Source organism: Alligator mississippiensis, chromosome 2, assembly GCF_030867095.1.
Source record: "Alligator mississippiensis isolate rAllMis1 chromosome 2, rAllMis1, whole genome shotgun sequence".
In the NCBI taxonomy this organism is placed as follows: domain Eukaryota; kingdom Metazoa; phylum Chordata; order Crocodylia; family Alligatoridae; genus Alligator; species Alligator mississippiensis.
In genome coordinates this window covers 188,600,416-188,620,013 of record NC_081825.1, presented here as the reverse complement: position 1 = coordinate 188,620,013, position 19,598 = coordinate 188,600,416, and the positions used below count along the sequence as shown (strand labels likewise).

Here is a 19,598-nt window from a genome sequence, read left to right as displayed (position 1 = left end):
ATGTAGTCTTGCTAGTAGTGGAAAGCCGGAGATTATGAAGAGGGAGCTATATGTAATTCTGGTTTGCGCTTCAGAGTTGCTCACCAAGTACCAATTACACTGCCAAGTTGCCTTTCTGCACAGTGCAACTGGAAGTAATAGGATGGCATATGAGAAAATCAGAGTAGAAACTGCCTCTGAAATAGAAAATATTTAGAAAATTTACACATAATTTCCTGGATTTTGAACATCCTTGGCCTGAACTATTTTAATACTTTAATACCAGAAGGGGAGTCCATACATTCTTGGAGGTTTTGTTCTGAGAACAGGACTCTGTGTGTGCGTGCGCGCGCACGCGTGTGTGCGTGCGTGCACACATGTGTGTGCGCGTGTATGTGCGCGCGTTGTGTTTCTGAATGCTCTCAGTGTTGCACTGTTAACCTCTGCCTATTTGGTTATATTCAAAACACAGAAACACAGGCAAAGTCTTGATTTTTCCATCTAGAGACTGAAAATTATACTACTGATGACAAGATGAGGGCAGATTGCATGCTGTCCATCTGTTGAGTACATACCCAGTCTTTCCCTTCTGCTTTTAGAGTATTACAAGCTTATTTTTCTTTGATAAAATGCCCTTTTTGTATATAACAAATGAAGGAATTATATTTATTGTTGAAAATCCAAATAACCAGTTTTCTGTTTTATGACAAAAACTTTGAACACTCTGCAGAAACTTGAATCAAAATGAAAAATACTATTTTTTCATCCTAGTGTGCAATGTGACATAATCATCACATTGATACCTAACAGTCTTTAATGCTCTTTGTTGTTTATCCCAGTGGTGCTCAAACTTTTTGCCTTGTGAGGCAGATGGGCAGTGCTCCATATGTCTGTGGACCTGATTCTGTGAGTGCAGCAGGGCCTGATTTGGTTGGCTGGAGGGGGGCAGAGTGCAGCCTGGCCCTGATCCATCCATGTAGGGGGAAGCGGGTATGGCCTGGCCCTGATCTGCAGTGCTTGGTAATTTGGTAGCCGGGGCAGAGTGGTAGTATTATTAATTGCCACTCCTCCCCTGCCACCAAATTTCCCTACCCATAGGGAGCCCCATGGGCCAAATATTATAGCTCTGTGGGATGGATCTGGCCCATAGTTGAGGGGTTGATCACCGCTGGTTTATTCCAAGGCCCCTGAGAAATGCTAATTTAATTGTGTGATTGGGAGATGACGAATTTTATCCTGAGTCCATCAGCTGGAGACCTCCTTCTATATAGGCAAGCTGAGAACCATATGGTGCAGCCCCTTGCAGAACTGTACCATGTGGCTGTTAGCCTGCCCAGGTGCGGGGGCCTCCAACCATGTCAACAGGCTGGAAACCATACCTGGCGGTTGGGCTCACGGGCCCCCTACTTGTTGGCACCTAAAGCTCCCCCATGCCGTGTCTAAAGCTCCTCTATCCCCAGTTGCAATGCTGTGGACCTGGGAGATTAGGGATGCTTCCCTGCCAGCTGGTAAGCTTAAAGCCCTACCATAGAGCCAACATGGGGCTGAATGGCAGGGTTCTACCTGGCCACATGTTTAATTTAAGACATGATGGAAACCTAATGTTCCACAATGTGGAAAATTTTTGTGGCTCGCGTCTCCTTTTCTCATGCCATGAATTGCCTGAATGTGTGGCAGGGTTACTATATATGTCATGATTAACAAATTAATCGTGCCATAAGTGTAATGTCTGCCAGAGTCTAAAGAAAAGTTTCAATTTCAGGTTACCAATTTAAGTAAAAAGATAAACATTGCAGACTTTAAGATCTGAAGTTTGCTAGAGCCAGCAACTTGACATTACTGAGCTAGCCTTTAATAATTTGCCAGTTGATTTTAAAATGTTTTAGCTGTCAAAAAATTCCGTCCAGCCTTTGAGTCTTGTCTTCTTATTCTAGCCTTCTGATCCAATGTTATTAGACCATGAGTTTTCTACTCTTCCAAGCCACTATTCTTCCTTGAATGCATAACAGCCCCAAACTATATAGCTATAACGGAGCAGTTTTTTTCCTCTTTCAGAATCAATACTTTTTATTTTTGTGGTAAATGGATTTAACTACCAGTGGTTAGTCAACCAGTTTACATGTTTGTTACAACCCAAGGAACATTTTTCAACAGATCATGGAGTTTTCATCATTTGTTTTTATGATTTACCTGTATGAGTAAAAATAAAAGGTTATAAGTATCAGGCTAGACTCTCCAAGTCACTTAATTAACTTTGTGTAGGACTGGAATCCTTTACCACATAGATTTTCCCTTCACACATTGATACTGGCAGGTTTAAAACTGAGCTCTTGTATGACCAATTTAAAAGGTGCATATCCCTAAGGAGCAACTCCAAAAATGGGCTTGAAGGTAACGCTGTCTGGTTGGCTATTACTAAGGCAATCTATAGCTGAGTCCTAGAAAAGCTTGGGGTCATGTTTCATGATTTTTATTAAATTGGTCATACAAGGTTCAATTTTAAACCTGCCAACATCAGTGTGTGCATGCATGTCAACTATCCACTCACTTGCCTGGCTAGTGTAGTACGGCTGCATATGGTAAAAAGTGGTAATGGGAGTGGCCTCTGATATCAGGAAAAAGCAGCATCTCTATTTCCCTTGTTAGAATTGGAGCCAATTTGACCAGTGGATACTGCACAAACATTTGTCTATTTTTCCTGTGAACCTTTCTGGTCCAGGGATGGGCAGAAAAGGTAGAACATGTGCACTATTACTGACAATATTTTATCTTCTCCATAGCGACTGTCTGATATCACAGACTGATTTTCTAGTTGGACTCCAATAAGTAGATGAAATATTATAAAGAAACCCCAAAGGCTTATAACTATGAACAAATACACATTCTATCACATATCAATACAAAGAGTTATGGGATAAGATCACTTGAAGAATGAGGTTTGGTAACTCTTCCAGGAACCAGACACCAAAAACTCCATTCCTTTGTATTCTTTAACAGAGGTCCAAGAAAACTTGGCCAGGACCCACACGTATGCCTCTCTGCCAGAAAAAACCAAGGGTGGGGATCACAGCAGCTGCTGATCTCTTTTGCTTTTTGACAGCTGCTGCAAGAACAGTAACAAGAAGAATTACAGGGTTGAGTGCAAGAGGAATGATATCATAGCTCAGACACAGGGCAAAAGAAAATACTGCCCCTTTATTAGTAATCTCTTTAAACAGAAGATTCTCTATAGTGTTCCCACAGCTACATCCAGGCAGCACGTTTGAGAACCAGACCCTATTCCACCTATTAGGCACTCAGCTGTGCATAGATACTTAACTGCAATCCTATTCCACCCTCTTTGAATCCCTGAAATACATACATATATATATATATATATATATATATATGCATTTACGTTTGTGGAACATTGGCACAAAGCTTTAATCTTAAGTCATGGATAAACAGAGAGGTCCCACACATGTTTTTGTATTAACATTTTTTTAGGAACTCCAGCAGCATTGAAGAGGATCATGCTTAGGTACCTAACTGGTGGGACAACAACTGGCCTGGACTGCCTAGTGGTGGACATTTTCGTGTCCAGAAAGTGCAAAAGAATTGGGGCCAGAAATGAAACCTAGAAAGCAGGTGAAGTTTTTTTGTGAATTTTCAAGACTCATCAGATCACTACTCACTAGAATAGGTCAATTTTTTCATGCCTTTGTTTTCTCTCCCTAAGATCTATGAAAAATTGCTGACATTATGATAAAACATATCTTTTTTTTTACTGAACTTTTCCATAACAAGCCATGTGAAAAAAGTGTTTCAAAACATTTTGATGAGGACTTTGAAAGTTATTTCACAAAAAGTTTCAATGAACACCATAAGAACCTCCAAAATGGGTCAGCTGAACCCCGGAAAATGGAAAACAACAATAGCAAAATTCATCATAAAATGTTTCCATTCTCCAGCCTGACCCAACTACATTGTTTGCCATCTCTTCCCAATGTCAGAGTACCCAGTTATTGAAAACCCTTCTCAGCATCCCCCAGCAAGCTGACCCACTTCTTTGCGCTTTAGCGTCTGCTCTACTTGGCCTTTTATTCCACCCAGTTTGTATACAAATACTGAAATACACTCCCTATTGGGAGATCTCCCTGCATCCAACATATGATATATAATTATATGGCTCCTAGAAGTACTTATAAATGAATTATAGGCTGCCTATTTGTTTCCCAGCCAGTGGGCTTGAGGACAGTGCAGCTTTTTAATTATATTAGAATACATTTGAAAATGAGTCGTATTTAAAATGTCAAGAGTCAAGGTTGACTTGCTTTTTCCCTGTTCAGGGATTTAAGATGACTTCTGTGAACTTGTTGCAATAAAGAACATCTAGCATCTTGCAAAATGCAGCATAATCAGCTACAATGAGAGCTGGCATTGACCAGACATTAGTCACTCCTTTATGAATTACTTTGTTTCTATTCTTGCTGCAAGGAACAATTTGTCTCCTGTAGATTTGGCAGAATCCTAACAATGCTTCCAACTCCTTACCTTGTGGGTCTTTTTAGCCACCTCTCTCTTGCTCACCTTTTACTTGACCACCTCCTTTGAGTTCATCATCCCTTCATCTTCAGGGTAGTGAAACTTTATCCTATACAATGAATGGCCCCTCAGTTGCAATGCAGTTGCTTCGTACCTCATCACTGATGCAAACCAGTAATACCAGTAATAAAGGGGCTGTGCTAACCTTGGAAGAATCAAGTCATAAGTAAGTCACTCAATTCAGTGCATATCCTTTGGTAGCACTGATTGAACTGAATGCCTCCCAGAATCTTCCCTTACAGCTTTGTGCCCTAGCAAATCCCACCTGCAGTAGCAGTCCCTCGAGGCAACTGACAGTGACTATACTTTAGAATAGCCTTTGGGATGCTCTAATAGCCCAAAACTGACTCAACGTAGTAGGCCACAGTCAGAGGAATGGGTAGGGGGCTTCATCCTATCCTTGCATTCTTCCTCCCCTGTTATAGCTGGGTATTCCTTGACAACCATCGGTATATTTAGGCTACAGTTATATCATTTGGGTTTTTCAGTTTGCTTGCTTACTTTGCGCAAAAGAAAAAGAACAATTCCTGTATTTTTCCATCCCAAGTCATAATATGCTCGTTTTCTTTTTCTACAGCTCTAATAAGGGCAATGACTGTCTGAGAAATCTCTTTATGGCTCTGACTGAACACAACAAGAATTCTGCTTGCTGCTGGTTCTGCCTACTTCAGTTTCCAAGGGAGGCAGCACAGCTTTAAGTCAGTCCAGGTAAGATTGATTTCTTAGTGAGGTACATAATTGATGCAAGCACTAGCTTAGCTTAAGAAACAGAATAGGCAAGGCACTGAAGTGCACTGCTGTACTATTAAGAATCCCTGACACATTCGCCTACAATTATACTTTGGGGAGCAGTAAAGCAAACAGCTTATGCTAAAGGCCTGCCACAGTGGTACATCATTCCCAATACACTGAAAAAAACTAGGTTGGATCATGAAGGGGTTGAGGATTTTTTCTTCCTGTTCACTGGCTCAGAAACAGACCTTGGAACCCTTTACTGGTCCTGAAAACTTGTTCTTGTCTAGCAGTGTTTCTAGCCTATTGCAGTTTCAAGCTACATCATTTTGATGGCCATATCACTCTATTCTTCATTATTGTTCCTCTCTTCCACATGTCTGACAAGACATTAGCACAGGGTCTCATGCACTACTAGAGGTAGAGATTATTATTTTATATCAGCAGTTGTAAAGAGATTGCTACTTTTTTCTTCCTCTTCCACTTGGCTTCTAACAGGGTTTAGGAGACTCTCCGAGCAATAGGATGTTTTGAATCTGTGCTGTGTCTATCACTAAAAAACTACGAATCTCTTCAGCCTCATGTCCTACAACTGGTGAGCATATAGTCATTCCCAGCTCCCTCCATGGTCTTGGCAGCTTTTGGGTCACTGGTTCAGGACCTCAACATGCATTCCCAGTCACTTGGGATCGTGTCTATAGCTCTAGAAATTAATCCAATGATAAAAGGAGCCTTTGGGAGAAGGTCAGGACACCACCTTGACCTAGAGTGGGTTCACTGTATTTGTGTCAGCTGGTTTGGATCTTATCTTCCCTGAGGATATTGAGTGTAGCTACAACAGAGCAAGCCTCCAGTGCAGATATGTTGATATGTGTTGGTATAAGACAGGGGCAGGCAATTATTTTGGGTAGAGGGCCGCTTACGGAGTTTTAGCAAGCCATCGAGGGCCGCATGACAGGCAGCCAGAGGCAGATAAATATTAATTTTCTAAATTTTTTAGGGGCCCCATGGGCCAGATAGAATGGCCTGGCGGGCCACATCTGGCCTCCGGGCCGCATTTTGCCCACCCCTGGTATAAGATGAGGAAGGGTAGCGCCTCTCATATGTTTTCATAAGTAATAGCCTGCTTTGTCAGATGCCTCTCTAAACCAGTTAGCCTTCAGGGTGTTACTTTGCTCTGCCTTCTGCCCAACTTCAGACTAACATGACTAATTACAGCTCTGGCATAAATTGAAGCTTCGGTTAATGTGACTTCCCTGGTTTCCAAGTAGGGAAAGTCATGTCACTGTTACCCTTGAATTATTTGTATTACATGGCACCAACAAGCACAACCAAGATTAAGGCCCCATTACAGGAGGAACTGTATACATATACAGACAGACAGCTCAGGTTGGAAAAGAAAGTTTACACTTTAAACAAACATGAGAAGGAAAAGTGGGGTACTGAAAGATTAAATGAGTTATCTATGGTTATCCAGCAGGGCAAGGGCCATGACAAAATTAGGACCCAAGTCTCCTGGCTTCCAGAACAGTACTCTTCCTACATGCCCCAATGCAGCTTACCTACAAAATGAGGTCGTGTCTTCTTAGCTCTATCAGTACAATTATTACAAAACTGATATTCCTTAGAGCAGACAAAACCCAATTCAGTTCCTTTGACATTTACAGGTAGAAGAGCACTCATACTACAGCTTCCTCTTGGGGACTAAACAACAAAATCCTCTTAAGCTATATTTTACAGAGAAAGGGATTTTTAGAATCAATAACTCCCTAAGAAAAAGTCCAGTACATCAATGTGACAAAAAAAAAAAAAAAGAAAAAGAAAAAGCCACAGGCTTAAGACTTTCTGTGTGCATCTTGACCAGATGCTTACTGTGCAGTAGCTCATTACTACTGCACAGTGCACACTAGCATTGCCAGGCACAAACCATGATGTGACGCTATTGCGCAGTTGTAACAAGCTATTGCGCCATAAGTGTCAGCAGGCAACTGTGTTGGAGACTACTGCATGGTAATTCTGGTTACTGTGCAGTCATTTAGTACTTGGTTATGCAAGTACTAACTGACTGCACAGTGGGCGTCTCTGTGAACTACATGATAATACAGGAAAGGGAAGCCTGGTTTAGAGGCCCAAGACAATGTGTGGGGAGTCTCCAGTTCTAATCCTAGTTATGACAACAACTCCCTCTAAATGGTACAGGTTAAACACTGACCTCTTTGCCATTTCCTGTATAATAGGCATCAAAACAGGGACATTTTAAGTGTTATTTACAAAAAAGTACTTGAAAAGATCAACAGCCCATAACTTGTGGAACTTACTGCCACAAGATATTCAGCTCAGTCAGACTAAGAAATATATATTAATAATAAGAAAGTTCATTGCTACATTAATAAAGCATAAACCAGGAGCAGGCAAAATACAGCCCACAGGCCGCATCTGGTCCTCCAGGCACTTTCATTTAGGGGGCTGGACTTGATGATCTTCTGAGGTCCCTTCCAGCCCTAATGTCTATGAAATCTATGAAATCTGACCCACAGTGTCCACCAATGAATTGTGCCCCACCAGCCCTTCTGCCCTCGAGGCTGGGAGCAAGGCACCCACATATACACCCCCCTCCCCAACATACCCTATTGTGCCTTGCTCCCACCTTCGTGGGTAGAAAGGCCCTGCCCAGCCAGCAGAAGCTTCTGGGTGGGGCTGCTCCTGCAGGCTTCCCCGTGTCCCTCTTGCACACTCCGGGCACCAGGTAGGGAAATGGCTGGGGTGGAGCTGCAGCTGGGCAGGTGTAGGACTGTAGGGCTGGGGCTTGCGGCAGTGTGAAGCCCGTGCCCAGGGGGGCGGTGGCAGTGTGGAGCTTGGGTGGGCAGCATGTAGGTGTGAGGGAGGGTAGGGGGTGTGGGGAACCTCCTTATACTCCCCACCATGGCATGCAGCCCCAGCAGGGAGCAGTGGTAGCAGCAGCTGCAGGTGGGGGTGCTCCGGGTGCTAACACTCAGTGCTGGTAGCCAGCTGGTTTCTCCACTCCAGCATGTGGGGATTCCCTCCCACGCTAGTGCAGGGAACACAGCTCAGCGAGGAGCTGCGCTCCTCCCCATGATGTGCACCACCGGCCGGAGCTGGGCACCAGTGCCCCAAGCACCTCCACCTACTGCTGCACCATGGGGAGAGTCCTTCCACTCCTTCCACCCTCCCTCACACCCCACAAATGCCATACACCCACACCCTGACCCCATAGCCCCCCCACATTTACACAACCCCCCCAACATACCCTATGCCTGCACACACACAGCCACACCCCCCCACCCTATCATATACACATCCCCTATCACACACATGCGCACACCCTATCACACATGCACATGCCCTGCCACTGTATACAAAGCCCCCACCCCCCACACAATATATCAGACTAAGAATTGATGTTGAGTTATTATGCAATCCCTTCTATATACAGTACACAAACACAAATCATGACAAAAATATTTTTTGTAATAAAAATATGTTATAATCTGTTTGACTTTCAGTGTATGATTTGGTTTTTTCCTGGTTCTAAGATGGCAACCCCCCTCTCCCAAAAGAAGCATTTCTGGGGGCAAGGGGTGGGATGTCCAGTGGCAAAGGTCAGGGGTTAGAGGTGGGACTTCCAGTCCCAAAATGATGACCAGGGGATGGGGCTACCCATGCAGCCCTCGAAAGCTCACCAAACCTCATTAAGTGGCCCTCCACCCAAAATAGTTGCCCGCTCCTGGCATAAACCCTCCTCTTTTAGGAGATTAGCTATCTGATAATTTGCAGAGATTAGCAAAGAATTTTCTCTCTGAAATATCTACTCAAAATCAGTGTCAAAGAGTACATTTCTTCAGAGAGAGTACCTTAGGAATAAGCTATTAGTGGTGAGGTCCTGCATACTTGAATATAAAACAGCACTCACAATTTATTCGTCTCCTGAGAGCCTGACCCTGGCTTGGCTGACACCTCTGTGTGTCTGTGTCAACTACTACAAGGGCTAAATTACACAGTCATGTCTCAAGTTCTCCTGTCCTTCCTTCTCTGTTTGCCTTGTTGCTTATTGTATGCTCTAGAGACTGTGTGCTCTGAAGAGTAGGAACTGCCTTTGTTATATGTTTGATTATGGGGTCATGATCACTCATTAAGGTCTGCAGGCACCACTGCAAGGGAAAAAGTAATAATGTAGTTTCTGTATAGAAACTGAACAAATTAGTTGAATGTGTCAGGGGACACTGAGCTGAAGCAGCTGGCTCTGACCTTAAACTTTCAAGGTTAACACAGAAAGGGCTCTCTTGTTACTGGAGAATAAATGGCATTAAATTGGTTTGTAGGCTACCTTTGCTGGCTTTTATGGGGAGGTGAGAGGTGTAGTAGTGCAATGCAGTGTCTGAGAGCGTGTTTAATCGAACTACTGGAGGCAACAATAGCAAAAATGGTGCCAAGCCTGCATATGAAAACAGCCTTGCTCTTCTTGACACTGCAGCCAGCTCCTCTCTTAATTTAAGAACTTGGCACACTCTAGTGGTATCTCAGGGAAATAGAGGATTAGCACACACTGCATGTCCCAGTCAAAGGAGAGTTCCAGCAAACCTGCAAGGTTTCCTTTCTTGCAATATCATCCTGGCCCAGTGTATGAGTGTAGGACAGATTTTTACTTTACTTCTGCCTTCCACCAAACTCAGTGTGCATCCAGCCCATAGTAGATCCAGGCAAGAGGGGATCCAAGGCGGGTGCAGCAGCACAGTTACACCCCCCTTCCACAGTGAAGTCTACACACTGGTGGCTCTATTTCCCTGTAGCCCCAGATGCCTGGGTCCCCTGTGGTGCTCAAGGCACAGCTGGAGCCCCTGGCTGGAGTAAGACACTGGGGGACTGAATGGGGAGCAGGTGAGAAAGAGGGGACCCACACACTGTTGACCCAGGGTTAGGGGAAGTCCCAGCACTGCTCCTGCTCTGCTATAGCTAGGGGCTGTAGGGAGCTGGGATGGCTACAGTGGCAGGTAGTTGGTCCCTGCTCCCTCCCCATCCACTGTGTTTCCCTTGGGGGCTCCAGATGTAGGGAGTGTTGGGCAGGGCTGGGAACAGTGGCATTAGTGGGTCATACCCCCACTTCTAGCACCTGCTCCTGGACCACAGGGGATACCAGGGGGGCAGGCAGGGAACAGGAGCACCTGGAAGTTGGGGCGGGGGGGAAAATCACCCATTGATGTTGCTGTACCCAGCCCTGCCTGGCACTTCATACTGCTACTCTCCACAATGGGAGTTGCCAGGCCAGCAAGAGAAACACAGTGGCGGGACCCACTCCACTACCACTGCCACCAACCTGGTACCCCATGCAATCACTCCCTGCAACCTCCAGCTGGAAGAGGCAGGACTGTTCTGGGGCTCTCCCACCCCTGGGTCAGCTGGGGACAGCAGCAGTCCTGGCACTTCTGCCCCCTGCTCACTGCTCAGGTGTCCCCTATGGTCTAGGAGCAGACACTGGAAGAGGGGGCCCACCCACTGCAGCTGCAGTCCCTGGCCAAACTGGGCACCCCATATTGCTGCTTACCAAAGCCCCTGGCTGGAGCAGGGCAGGAGAAGCCGTGGGACTCTTCTGCCCTTGGGTCACCTGGGAACAGTGGGGAGGTTTTCTTCTTCTTGCATCCAGAAGAAACCCCTGGGCAACCTCTACTGGAGAGGGGAATGGGAGAGGAGGGGGTGCTGAGAGTGGTGGGGAGGGTGTGTTTTACCTGCTCCAGGGACTCCAAAAAGTCCCTGGCAGCTGCTGCTGTGGCATGATCTGTTTGCAGTGGTGGGGAGCAGGGGGCAAGGGCTGTAACTTCCCCTGCAGCACCAGTGGCATCTCTCATACCCCCCTTTTCCAATTCCTAGATCTGTCCATGGATCCAGGTAGCAAAAGCCAGCCTGGCCTGTTCCTAGTAAGGAATTTGTAGCACAAGGCCTGTTCCTAGTAAGGAATTTGTAGCACAAAGGACTATTGCTCCCTCTGCCCATGTGGATGGGTTTGCAGCACATATCACATCCCTAGCATCGCATCCCTACCAATTTGACCACTTAAGCAATGACTCCCTGCCTCTATTTTATTATCAACCCTACACCGAGTTAAAAAATACAATGGCTATAACAAGAGAAAAAGTATTATATAGAGCCCACCTCTTCTACAGAGCCCACCCCTTCCCTCTCTGAGAGCCTTGCATACTTTTCTTGCCTCCTGTAGGTATATCGGAGTGTCCGAAGTGGAGTCAAAACAAGGAATAGGGCTTAAGTCTCTTGAAAAGGAAGATTCAGAGCATGTCACAGACAGTAACAGCCTTCATTGCCCAAAGAGCCACAGAAAGGATGACTCATCTTCCCTCTTCCTTTTTGCTACAAAGAGGTGCTACTGTTTGTTAATGTGACTGACACTGCAAAAGACAGAAAATGACAATAACTCCTTTGCCATGAAGAGCTTCCAATATGAAAGACAAAACTAAGTAAATCAAGATGTACTGGGTAACTCAGAGGAAGCAAAAAAGATATTATTTGCAGCCTATTGGGAGCTGTTTTTCTAGGGGAGGTTGGCAAGTCTGTCCCCAAAAACATGGCATGTTGCCTTTGAAACCTTAATTGATGCTAAATAAAAAAACAGGCCATGTTTTCAGTAGCCGTGTACCCAATCCCTGAGGGTGCGCACACGCTCATCTGCAGCTGCAAGGATGTTAACTGCAAGCAGAGAGACACCACTGTAAATTATGGCTGAGATGTTCAGACCCAGCTGGGGGACTTAGAGACACAACTACTGTTAGTATGCATGGGAGTTATTTCACTAAATCTTCTAGTCAGCTTTGAAAAAAATCTTGGCTGGACAGCTGGGGATTCTATGCTAGGGTTGCAAATATTTATTTCGAGACCTGCTCTGCATCCCCAAATTTTTTGAATGACAACAGCTTCCTGTTTGATTGATAAGTATCCTTTATCATATTTAATACACTAGAAAAATGTTTTAAAGCACATTGCTATTTTGTGCATCTTAGCTAAAAGATGCACAAAATACCATCTCCTCTATTAAACTAGTTCTTCTCCTTTCTCTAAAGCACATGATAAAAGCAGCAACCATGGAGGTGTTTTGGGCAGAGTAGGTTCTTTTTATATCTTAACTGGAGCTCTCAAGAAATAGATTGTAGGGTGGAAGGAAGGAATGAGAGTACCTGAATGTGAGATAGCAGCCAGATGGGAACTTTGTCTGGTAGAAGCATTAAATTGATAAAGTGACATGTGAGCACACTAGAGATAAGTCGAGAGAGCAGGGGGAAGGCAAAACATGTTAGGTCATGGCCTTGAATCTGCGGCCTCAGCCTGCCCATCATGACCACACATCCCAGTCTGCCACCTCTTCAACAGAGCACTGGGGTGGACCTAGGTGGTCAGAACCTGATAACTAGACCTAGCCACCCACCCACTCTTTGAAACTGGACTGGCCAGCCAGGGTCAGCTGACCCTTTACCACTTCATATAAAAAATCCTGATGTGGAAGAGGAAGTGTCTGGGCAACAAGGCTCAATCTTGTAAGCAAGCTGCCTCACGCTTGGCTTGTGCCTCTATTGGCTCTTGGATTCTATGGCTACCAGATCCAGCTTGCCCACAGACCCTGAGTTTGGCCTGACCCTTTGGCTTCCCAACCTGACTCTGGTTAAATCCCCCAGATACCTGACCCAGCTGGCCTCCTCACCCTGCGCTCTAACTGACCTGCTGGATCTCTGACTTGGTTCCCTGGACAGATCTTCTGACTTCCTGGCTCCCCTACACTCAGACTTCCTTCCTTCTTCTGACCCTGGGTGACCCCCAGACCTGGCCACCCACAACCCAGCAGCTGGAGTTGCTTGTAGGTTCAAGACTTTAAAGATTTCACTCTAGGTATCTGATGTTGAAAAGGTAGTGAACTAATAAGTCAGGATGTAAGAATTTTTTTCTGAATTTTGAAGTAAAAAAAAACAAAAACAGGAATAAGTTATATATGCCCCACACTCCCATTCCTTCCCACCCTCCTTGTTCCTAAATCAGCTCTTAATTGTGTTTCACTTCTTTCAATAAGCTAAGTCTGTGGCACCCAACCTTCTGGCCCTGCAGGCCAGAAGAGTGGAGTGGGTCTGGCCACAGGTCAAATCCCACATGGAGTTGCAATGTGGGACTGCGTGTCACCCCAACTGCACTCTGCCCTGATCTGGCTGCACAATGGCTCAGCTGCACACCACCTTGATCCGGTCGCATGCTCATGCAAATCTGTTGCACAAGGCCATGTTATCCAGCCTATGGAGCTCCTTGTGGGTCCAGAAATTTGTCAGTGGAGCTGCCGCTTCTTCCCTATCACCAAATTTCTTGATGCTTGGGGAGCCCTGTGAGCCAGATGACACAGCTCTGGGGAATGGATCTGGCCCATGGGCCAGGGGGTTGAACATCCCTCAGCGAAGTGGTTGAAGCCTTTTTGACAAAAAGAGTTGCACCTCATATATATGACACCTGATTAGCTCCAAGGAATTTCCCCCAACTCCCTGGGTGCAGTCATAGTCACATCCCTGGACTATCATTTCCTTTGCAATCTGTTCATAGGCCACCTGGTTTCAGTGGTATGACCAGAGTGTGTGCTAGTTCATGATCTTACCCCAGCTGGCAAGAGATCCACTACCTCCTCCATGGTTCAGTTGCTGCTGCACTTGTTCATGACACTAGATGCAGATGGGAGCCCCATGATAAAGGGTAGATGGAAGTCTGAACTTGACTTAGTGGGTGGTGGTTGGGTCAGAGGGTCTCCTCAAAGGGTGGATGGATAGATGGATGCTAATCTAGAATAGGTGGCAAGCATGACATGGGTGGTAAGTCACTCTACAGAGCAGTTATAGATGGGGTAGCCACCTGGGCCTTGACAGAATATTACTGCCCGGAGAGGACATCAGGGCCAGAGCAATGGCAACAAGTTCAAGAGGGGCCAGGACTGGGGCCAAAGCAGTACACTGTGGGCTGCTTGTTAGGGGTGTGCAAAGTGGGCCCTATTTGATTTGGATTCGGCCCAAATGAGGGACAGTGACTCGATTCGTTGATTCGGATCGCTGTCCCTGATTCGATTAGTCCAAATCTGAATTTGAAGATTTGATGCTGATTTGGAGAATCAGCAATTTGGACATAGAAAAAGCTTTTAAAGCTGTGTCTACACACCATGAGGTAGCAGGCACAGCTTGTGATTGCTGCAATGCTGGGGCTCATGGCACATCCCACATGAGTGTAGGGAGGCCCTCCATGTGCTTGGCGGTGAACCTAGAAGTGGACTTGAAGTACTTCTGGTCCACTTCCAGTTCCGCCAGGGAGCACGTAGGGCCACCGCCACCCCCTCTCCCCCCCCCCCCCCAAGCGCCCCTCTAGCTCGGCGATCAGTTACAGGGGGACCCCGGGTGCCCCCCAGACCCAGGAGGCACCAGTCACTGAGCCAGGTGCGGGGGGGCCCCTGGTGTGTTCCCCAGTGGACCTGGAAGTGGAACAGAAGTGCTTCTGGTCCACTTCTGGGTCTGCTGCTGAGTACACTGGGCAGCCCCCCACACTCCTGTAGGATGCTCCATATGCTCCAGCATCACAGCATTCACAAGCCCCTGCTACCTAGAGGTATGTAGAAAAAAACATTTAAAGCTGTGTCTATGTCCAAATCGATTCGGAGGGTTCCGATTTGATTTGGAGAGATTAAAGGGTCCTCTGATTCAATTTGGAGATTCAGCCACCAAATTGGGCCAAATCTTCGTCGAGTTGAATAAGAGACAGAAGCATCGCACAGCCCTACTGCTCGGCCCAAACTTATGTCCCAGCACAAGTGTTCAGATGTCCTTCACTATGTCTTGGAATGAAATGTTAGCACTTCTAATCCTGTAAATCTTTTGGATGTTTGTCCTGGGACAATGGATGTGGATGTATGAACAATTGTGCTTTGTCCCAGGAGGCAATGATTTCTCCCAGGACAAATGTGACACCTGTTCTTAGTCTAAAAGAAAGACTACTTACTGCTGAGGCTGGTAATTCAGTCAAAATGTGGGCAACCACCACTGTATTTTCCAAGCTAATAATAATCTTTATAAACATTTATAGTAAGCTTCATTGAGGTGGAGTTAGGTTTGCTGTCACACAGACAGACCTCTGACTTCAGTATCAGATAAACCAAAGATGCTGTTAAGGTCTCCCCACAAAACCATGTTGAAACTACAAGAGAAAATAAATCAGGAATGATGATTGTCCTAATTGTTTTGGCAAATTGGCCTCTCCCTTGACCTCAGTCAGAGGGCTGTAGCGTATACACAGTACCTCTGGAAAGATTCCACTTCATAGATGCAACCAGAGGTAGTTGATTTGATAGGTCAGACACAGTGTGCCTTTTGACACAGCAGGTGACTTCTATCCCATTGTGGCATGATGTGTGTAATAACTCAGCATTTGGGTTTGGCTGCCTTTCCCCCTGCCCCACATATTTTTGGGTTACAAAGAAAAACATTACAAATGCCACATGCAACCGTCATAAGCCAAGTGTGGGGAGCAGGTTGGATACAAACAGAGCCTTTTCCTTTCATCAATGCTCCCCCTGCCCCCTCCCATTTGTCACAGAAATAGAAAAAACTACCCCCCTGCCCATCCATGCCAGGCTATCCATGCACTTACCATTGCCATGAGACACTCCGATTCTTTTACTGTGGCAATGAAACTCAGCAGGGCTGCGAGGAACAGAATCATGCTCAGACACATCCCGCTGTAAAACACTGGAGGGAAGGTACACATTGATGTTTCCACAAGCTATGACAAGCTGCCCTCAGGAGTTCTCTGCTGGCAAGTTCCAGTTCATCTCATGCTCAACTCCCTTGGACTAGCCAACTTTATGACCAAAGGCTTCAGAAGAGCTTCCTTAGGGACCCCAGGTGACCAGAAACTTCAAGGTTTGGGTCCCCAGGACATTAGGATGGGGGCTTGGGAACACCATGGAGCTAGGATCTTTGGTAGCTAGTATAAGCTCCCTTACACTACAAAGTATTAGAAGGGGGAAATTACACATTACACTTAGTCCAGGGGTGTCAAACACATGGCTCGTGGGCTGGATCTGACACGCAGAGCCACATGATCCAGCCCATGGGTCTTGCATAGACCCTGCAGGCTACATGCAGAGCTGGTCTGGCACGTGAGCTGGACCCAGTGCTGTGGGCACTACTCATGGCACAGGGGGTTAGTTCAAGGTGTGATCTACATATGAAGCCTGTGTTGGACTAACTCTGTGCACTGGTTTTGGGGCCAGTTCAAATCAAGCCATGCTGGAGCCAGTGTGAAAGGCTGTCTGGCAGGGTGCTGCATGCAGTGTACATCTCATGATCTCACTGCGAGCAGTGCCCATGGCATTGGATTCAGCCTGTGCAGTACATGCACCGTGTGCTGGCTCTGTGTCAGGGCTTGTGCTGCCTGTTGTGAACAGGCTGGATCTGGTGCTGCAGGTGCTGCCCATGGCACAAGGGGCATGCTGCATGCGATGCCCCACCAGATGGCCTTGCATGTTGGCTCTGGTGCATGCAGATGGTCTGTGGCCTGATCCTGACTGGCCCCAGAGTTAGAACTCAGGGCCAATCCAGTGGGGTGCTGCATATAGTATGTGCCCCATGCCAGCCCCAGCTCACAGGCAGTGCTGGGTCCAACCCACACAATGCCTGGATCTGGCCTGCAGACCAGTCCAGAGATTCACATCCAGGCTGCAGGGCCAGAGGAGTTTGACACTTAACTTGGACTGTACTAAGAGCACCTCAAATGTGAGCATCCACACATTAAAGTTTGTTAACTTGTGCTAAGTGCCCTCTAAGCGTCTCAGAGTTATGCCAGTTCAGGTGAGGGTTAACTCTGGGCCGTGCTACCTAGCTCATGTTAGGGTAACTTCAGTTTGCTCCAGAGATAAAACAAGCAATTAGTAGTCCTCTAGCACCCCAGGATGCTTTGCTCCCACCCTCCCCCCACCAATGTAGAGCAAGGATAGAGCCCAGGTATCCTAGCCATGCCCCTGCTTGCCAGACGTTTGGTGGCAAGGCAGACCTGTGCAGGCAAGAAACAGTAAAAACCTTTAACATGTAACTGCTTAGAGCACAGTCTAACTTTAACACCACTTAACATGCACAGATTGAGTATGGGTTCAGTGTAACGTGCAACTTGGCCCAAAGAGTCCCCATCCTGCCCCCAAACCTGCTGAAGATCTTAAAGGTGGCAACATAATTCTATGACCAGACAAAACCGTAAGACAAAGGAACAGAATAAGTTCAGCAGAGCAAGAGTTTAAATGGAGTTAGTCTCTAAACTTCTAACTACAGATGAGGAAAAGTAGGCGATTGTCCTCTGTACAGTGGGAAGTGGGGGGGAATTGACATTCATATACTGCAATACAAACAGTCCTGTATGACCATACTTTATTAGCTATATGAAGGCATTGCCCAAGGCCCATCTCTCTATAGCAGTGGTGTCAAACTGGTCTGGCCCCACAGGCTGGATGAACGGTGCAGCACAATCCCCCTTGGCTGGATTGTGCCCTTCTAGTCTGGGACCTACTAGGAAGAGGCCCAGCATCTCAAGCATTTGGCTGGCACTGTAAGAACAAGCCATGGGGTCAGGCCTCTTCCCATGGTGCTGCTGCAACTCCAGTTCTACAGGTCTCTCAGGCACTTGGCTGCAGCTACAGGAAGGTTCTACTCTCAAGGCTGTGAGCTGGGTGACCTGGCTCTGTGGGGCCAGATCTGCCTGCAGGCATATGTTTAGCATTCCTGGTCTACATTGTACAGGAGAAGTAAAATAAAGAGGCTGGTTCTGTTCCCAAAAGCTTGTTGTCTAAGGCCCTGATTCCACAAACAGTTAAAGATAGGAGGAACCTTCATGCCAATGAGCAGTTCTGAAAGACTTCAATATAACTACCTGTTGGTGGGCATGAAGCAGTGGGGCATGTGCTCAGCCTTCTCAATCAGTATAAGAAAGGGCCAGATAAAAAACAGCATAGGATGCAAGATGATTCAAATGCCTTTCAACTTATTCAGGACTCTTCATCTTTGTATAGCTTGTCTATCCTGAAAGACTATATACATACACCTGTGCACACTTCCCTTTTCTCCCAGAGCTCATGCTGAACTGAGTATCCGGGAAATACTTCATGCTACCTTGTTATTTTACCCAAAATGTTAAAAGTTACCTTTTCAGGGATCTCTGCCCTCAGATAAAAATCCTGCTGAATCTTAACAGTGCTAAACAAGTGCACGTGTTCCAGAACGCAGCCTCAAGCACGTATTCACTACTAATCTCGTACAACACTCACTCCTGACTTCCTGGCCAGAACAGAGTTCTAAGTGATACTGGGGGTAAGGGGTTACGGAGTGTATTGATGCTAAAAGCTCTTTAACTCAGCACTTGGGACTAACAATGCAGTAGACCAAGAGCCTTGTTGCACATTACATTTTAGGTGGCTCCTGGAGCTCTTAACCCTTAGATTGTCCACACATTAACACCTGAAACTAGTTTTAAGCACACTTTAAGCAGTTTAAAGTTATGCCACTTCTGGGCACGTTTATCTCGGGTGTTACCCAGCTGTCATGTTCAATTAATTTGTGGCCACTCCCCACAGCTGAGCCACCCAAGCTGCAGTCCTTCAGGATCCCAGGATGCAGCGTCAGCTCCCCGACCCTCCTGTTCTGTGTCGACAAACTTCCCGCTCCCTGAACTCTACTGCCCAGGGGGTTGTTCTGGCAGCAAGCCAACTCCTGCTCCCACCTCCAGGGATGTGACCTTTCCATCCCCAGGGGTGCAAACTTGGGCAAACAGCCTGCAGAGCACATGCCAGCTACTCAGGGCACAGGGCATGGATAGATCCAGGAGCGGGGTCTAGGGAAGCAGGAACAAGGTGGGGGGCCAGACTGAGTCCTTATAAGCTAAGGGTTCCTTCCAGGGGCAGGGGCTCCCCAAAAAGTGCCTTTCCTCACTGCTCCCACTCCCAAGGTACTGTGGGCAGTATGCCCAGCACCCCACCCCACACCCCAATCCCAAATTCCAATTTATTAAAACGCGAGACTTTCTTTAATTTACTTCCTCTTATATATCTATTTTTACTTCTTTTTATTTTATCCTTCAGTGGCTGACTTCCTTCATTTTACCACCCTCCCCCATCCCCATTTCCTTTCCACCTCCCATTTCATTACTCACCCTCATCCCTTAATTCTCAGCCTCCCAACTTCATGTTCCTTGCCTCCCCAACCCACCTCTCAGCTCCACCCCACCCC

General features: G+C 46.5%; 1 protein-coding gene across 1 annotated transcript in view; it reads right to left on the bottom strand.

Annotated features, from left to right (window-relative positions):
* Window positions 1-19,598, bottom strand: part of TSPAN32 (tetraspanin 32) — an 80,649-nt gene that overhangs the window by 48,646 nt on the left and 12,405 nt on the right. Inside the window, exon 3 of the mRNA XM_019476635.2 lies at window positions 15,976-16,073. Within this exon, the coding sequence (XP_019332180.1) occupies window positions 15,976-16,073 (98 nt within the window). The remainder of the gene's footprint in view (window positions 1-15,975; window positions 16,074-19,598) is intronic.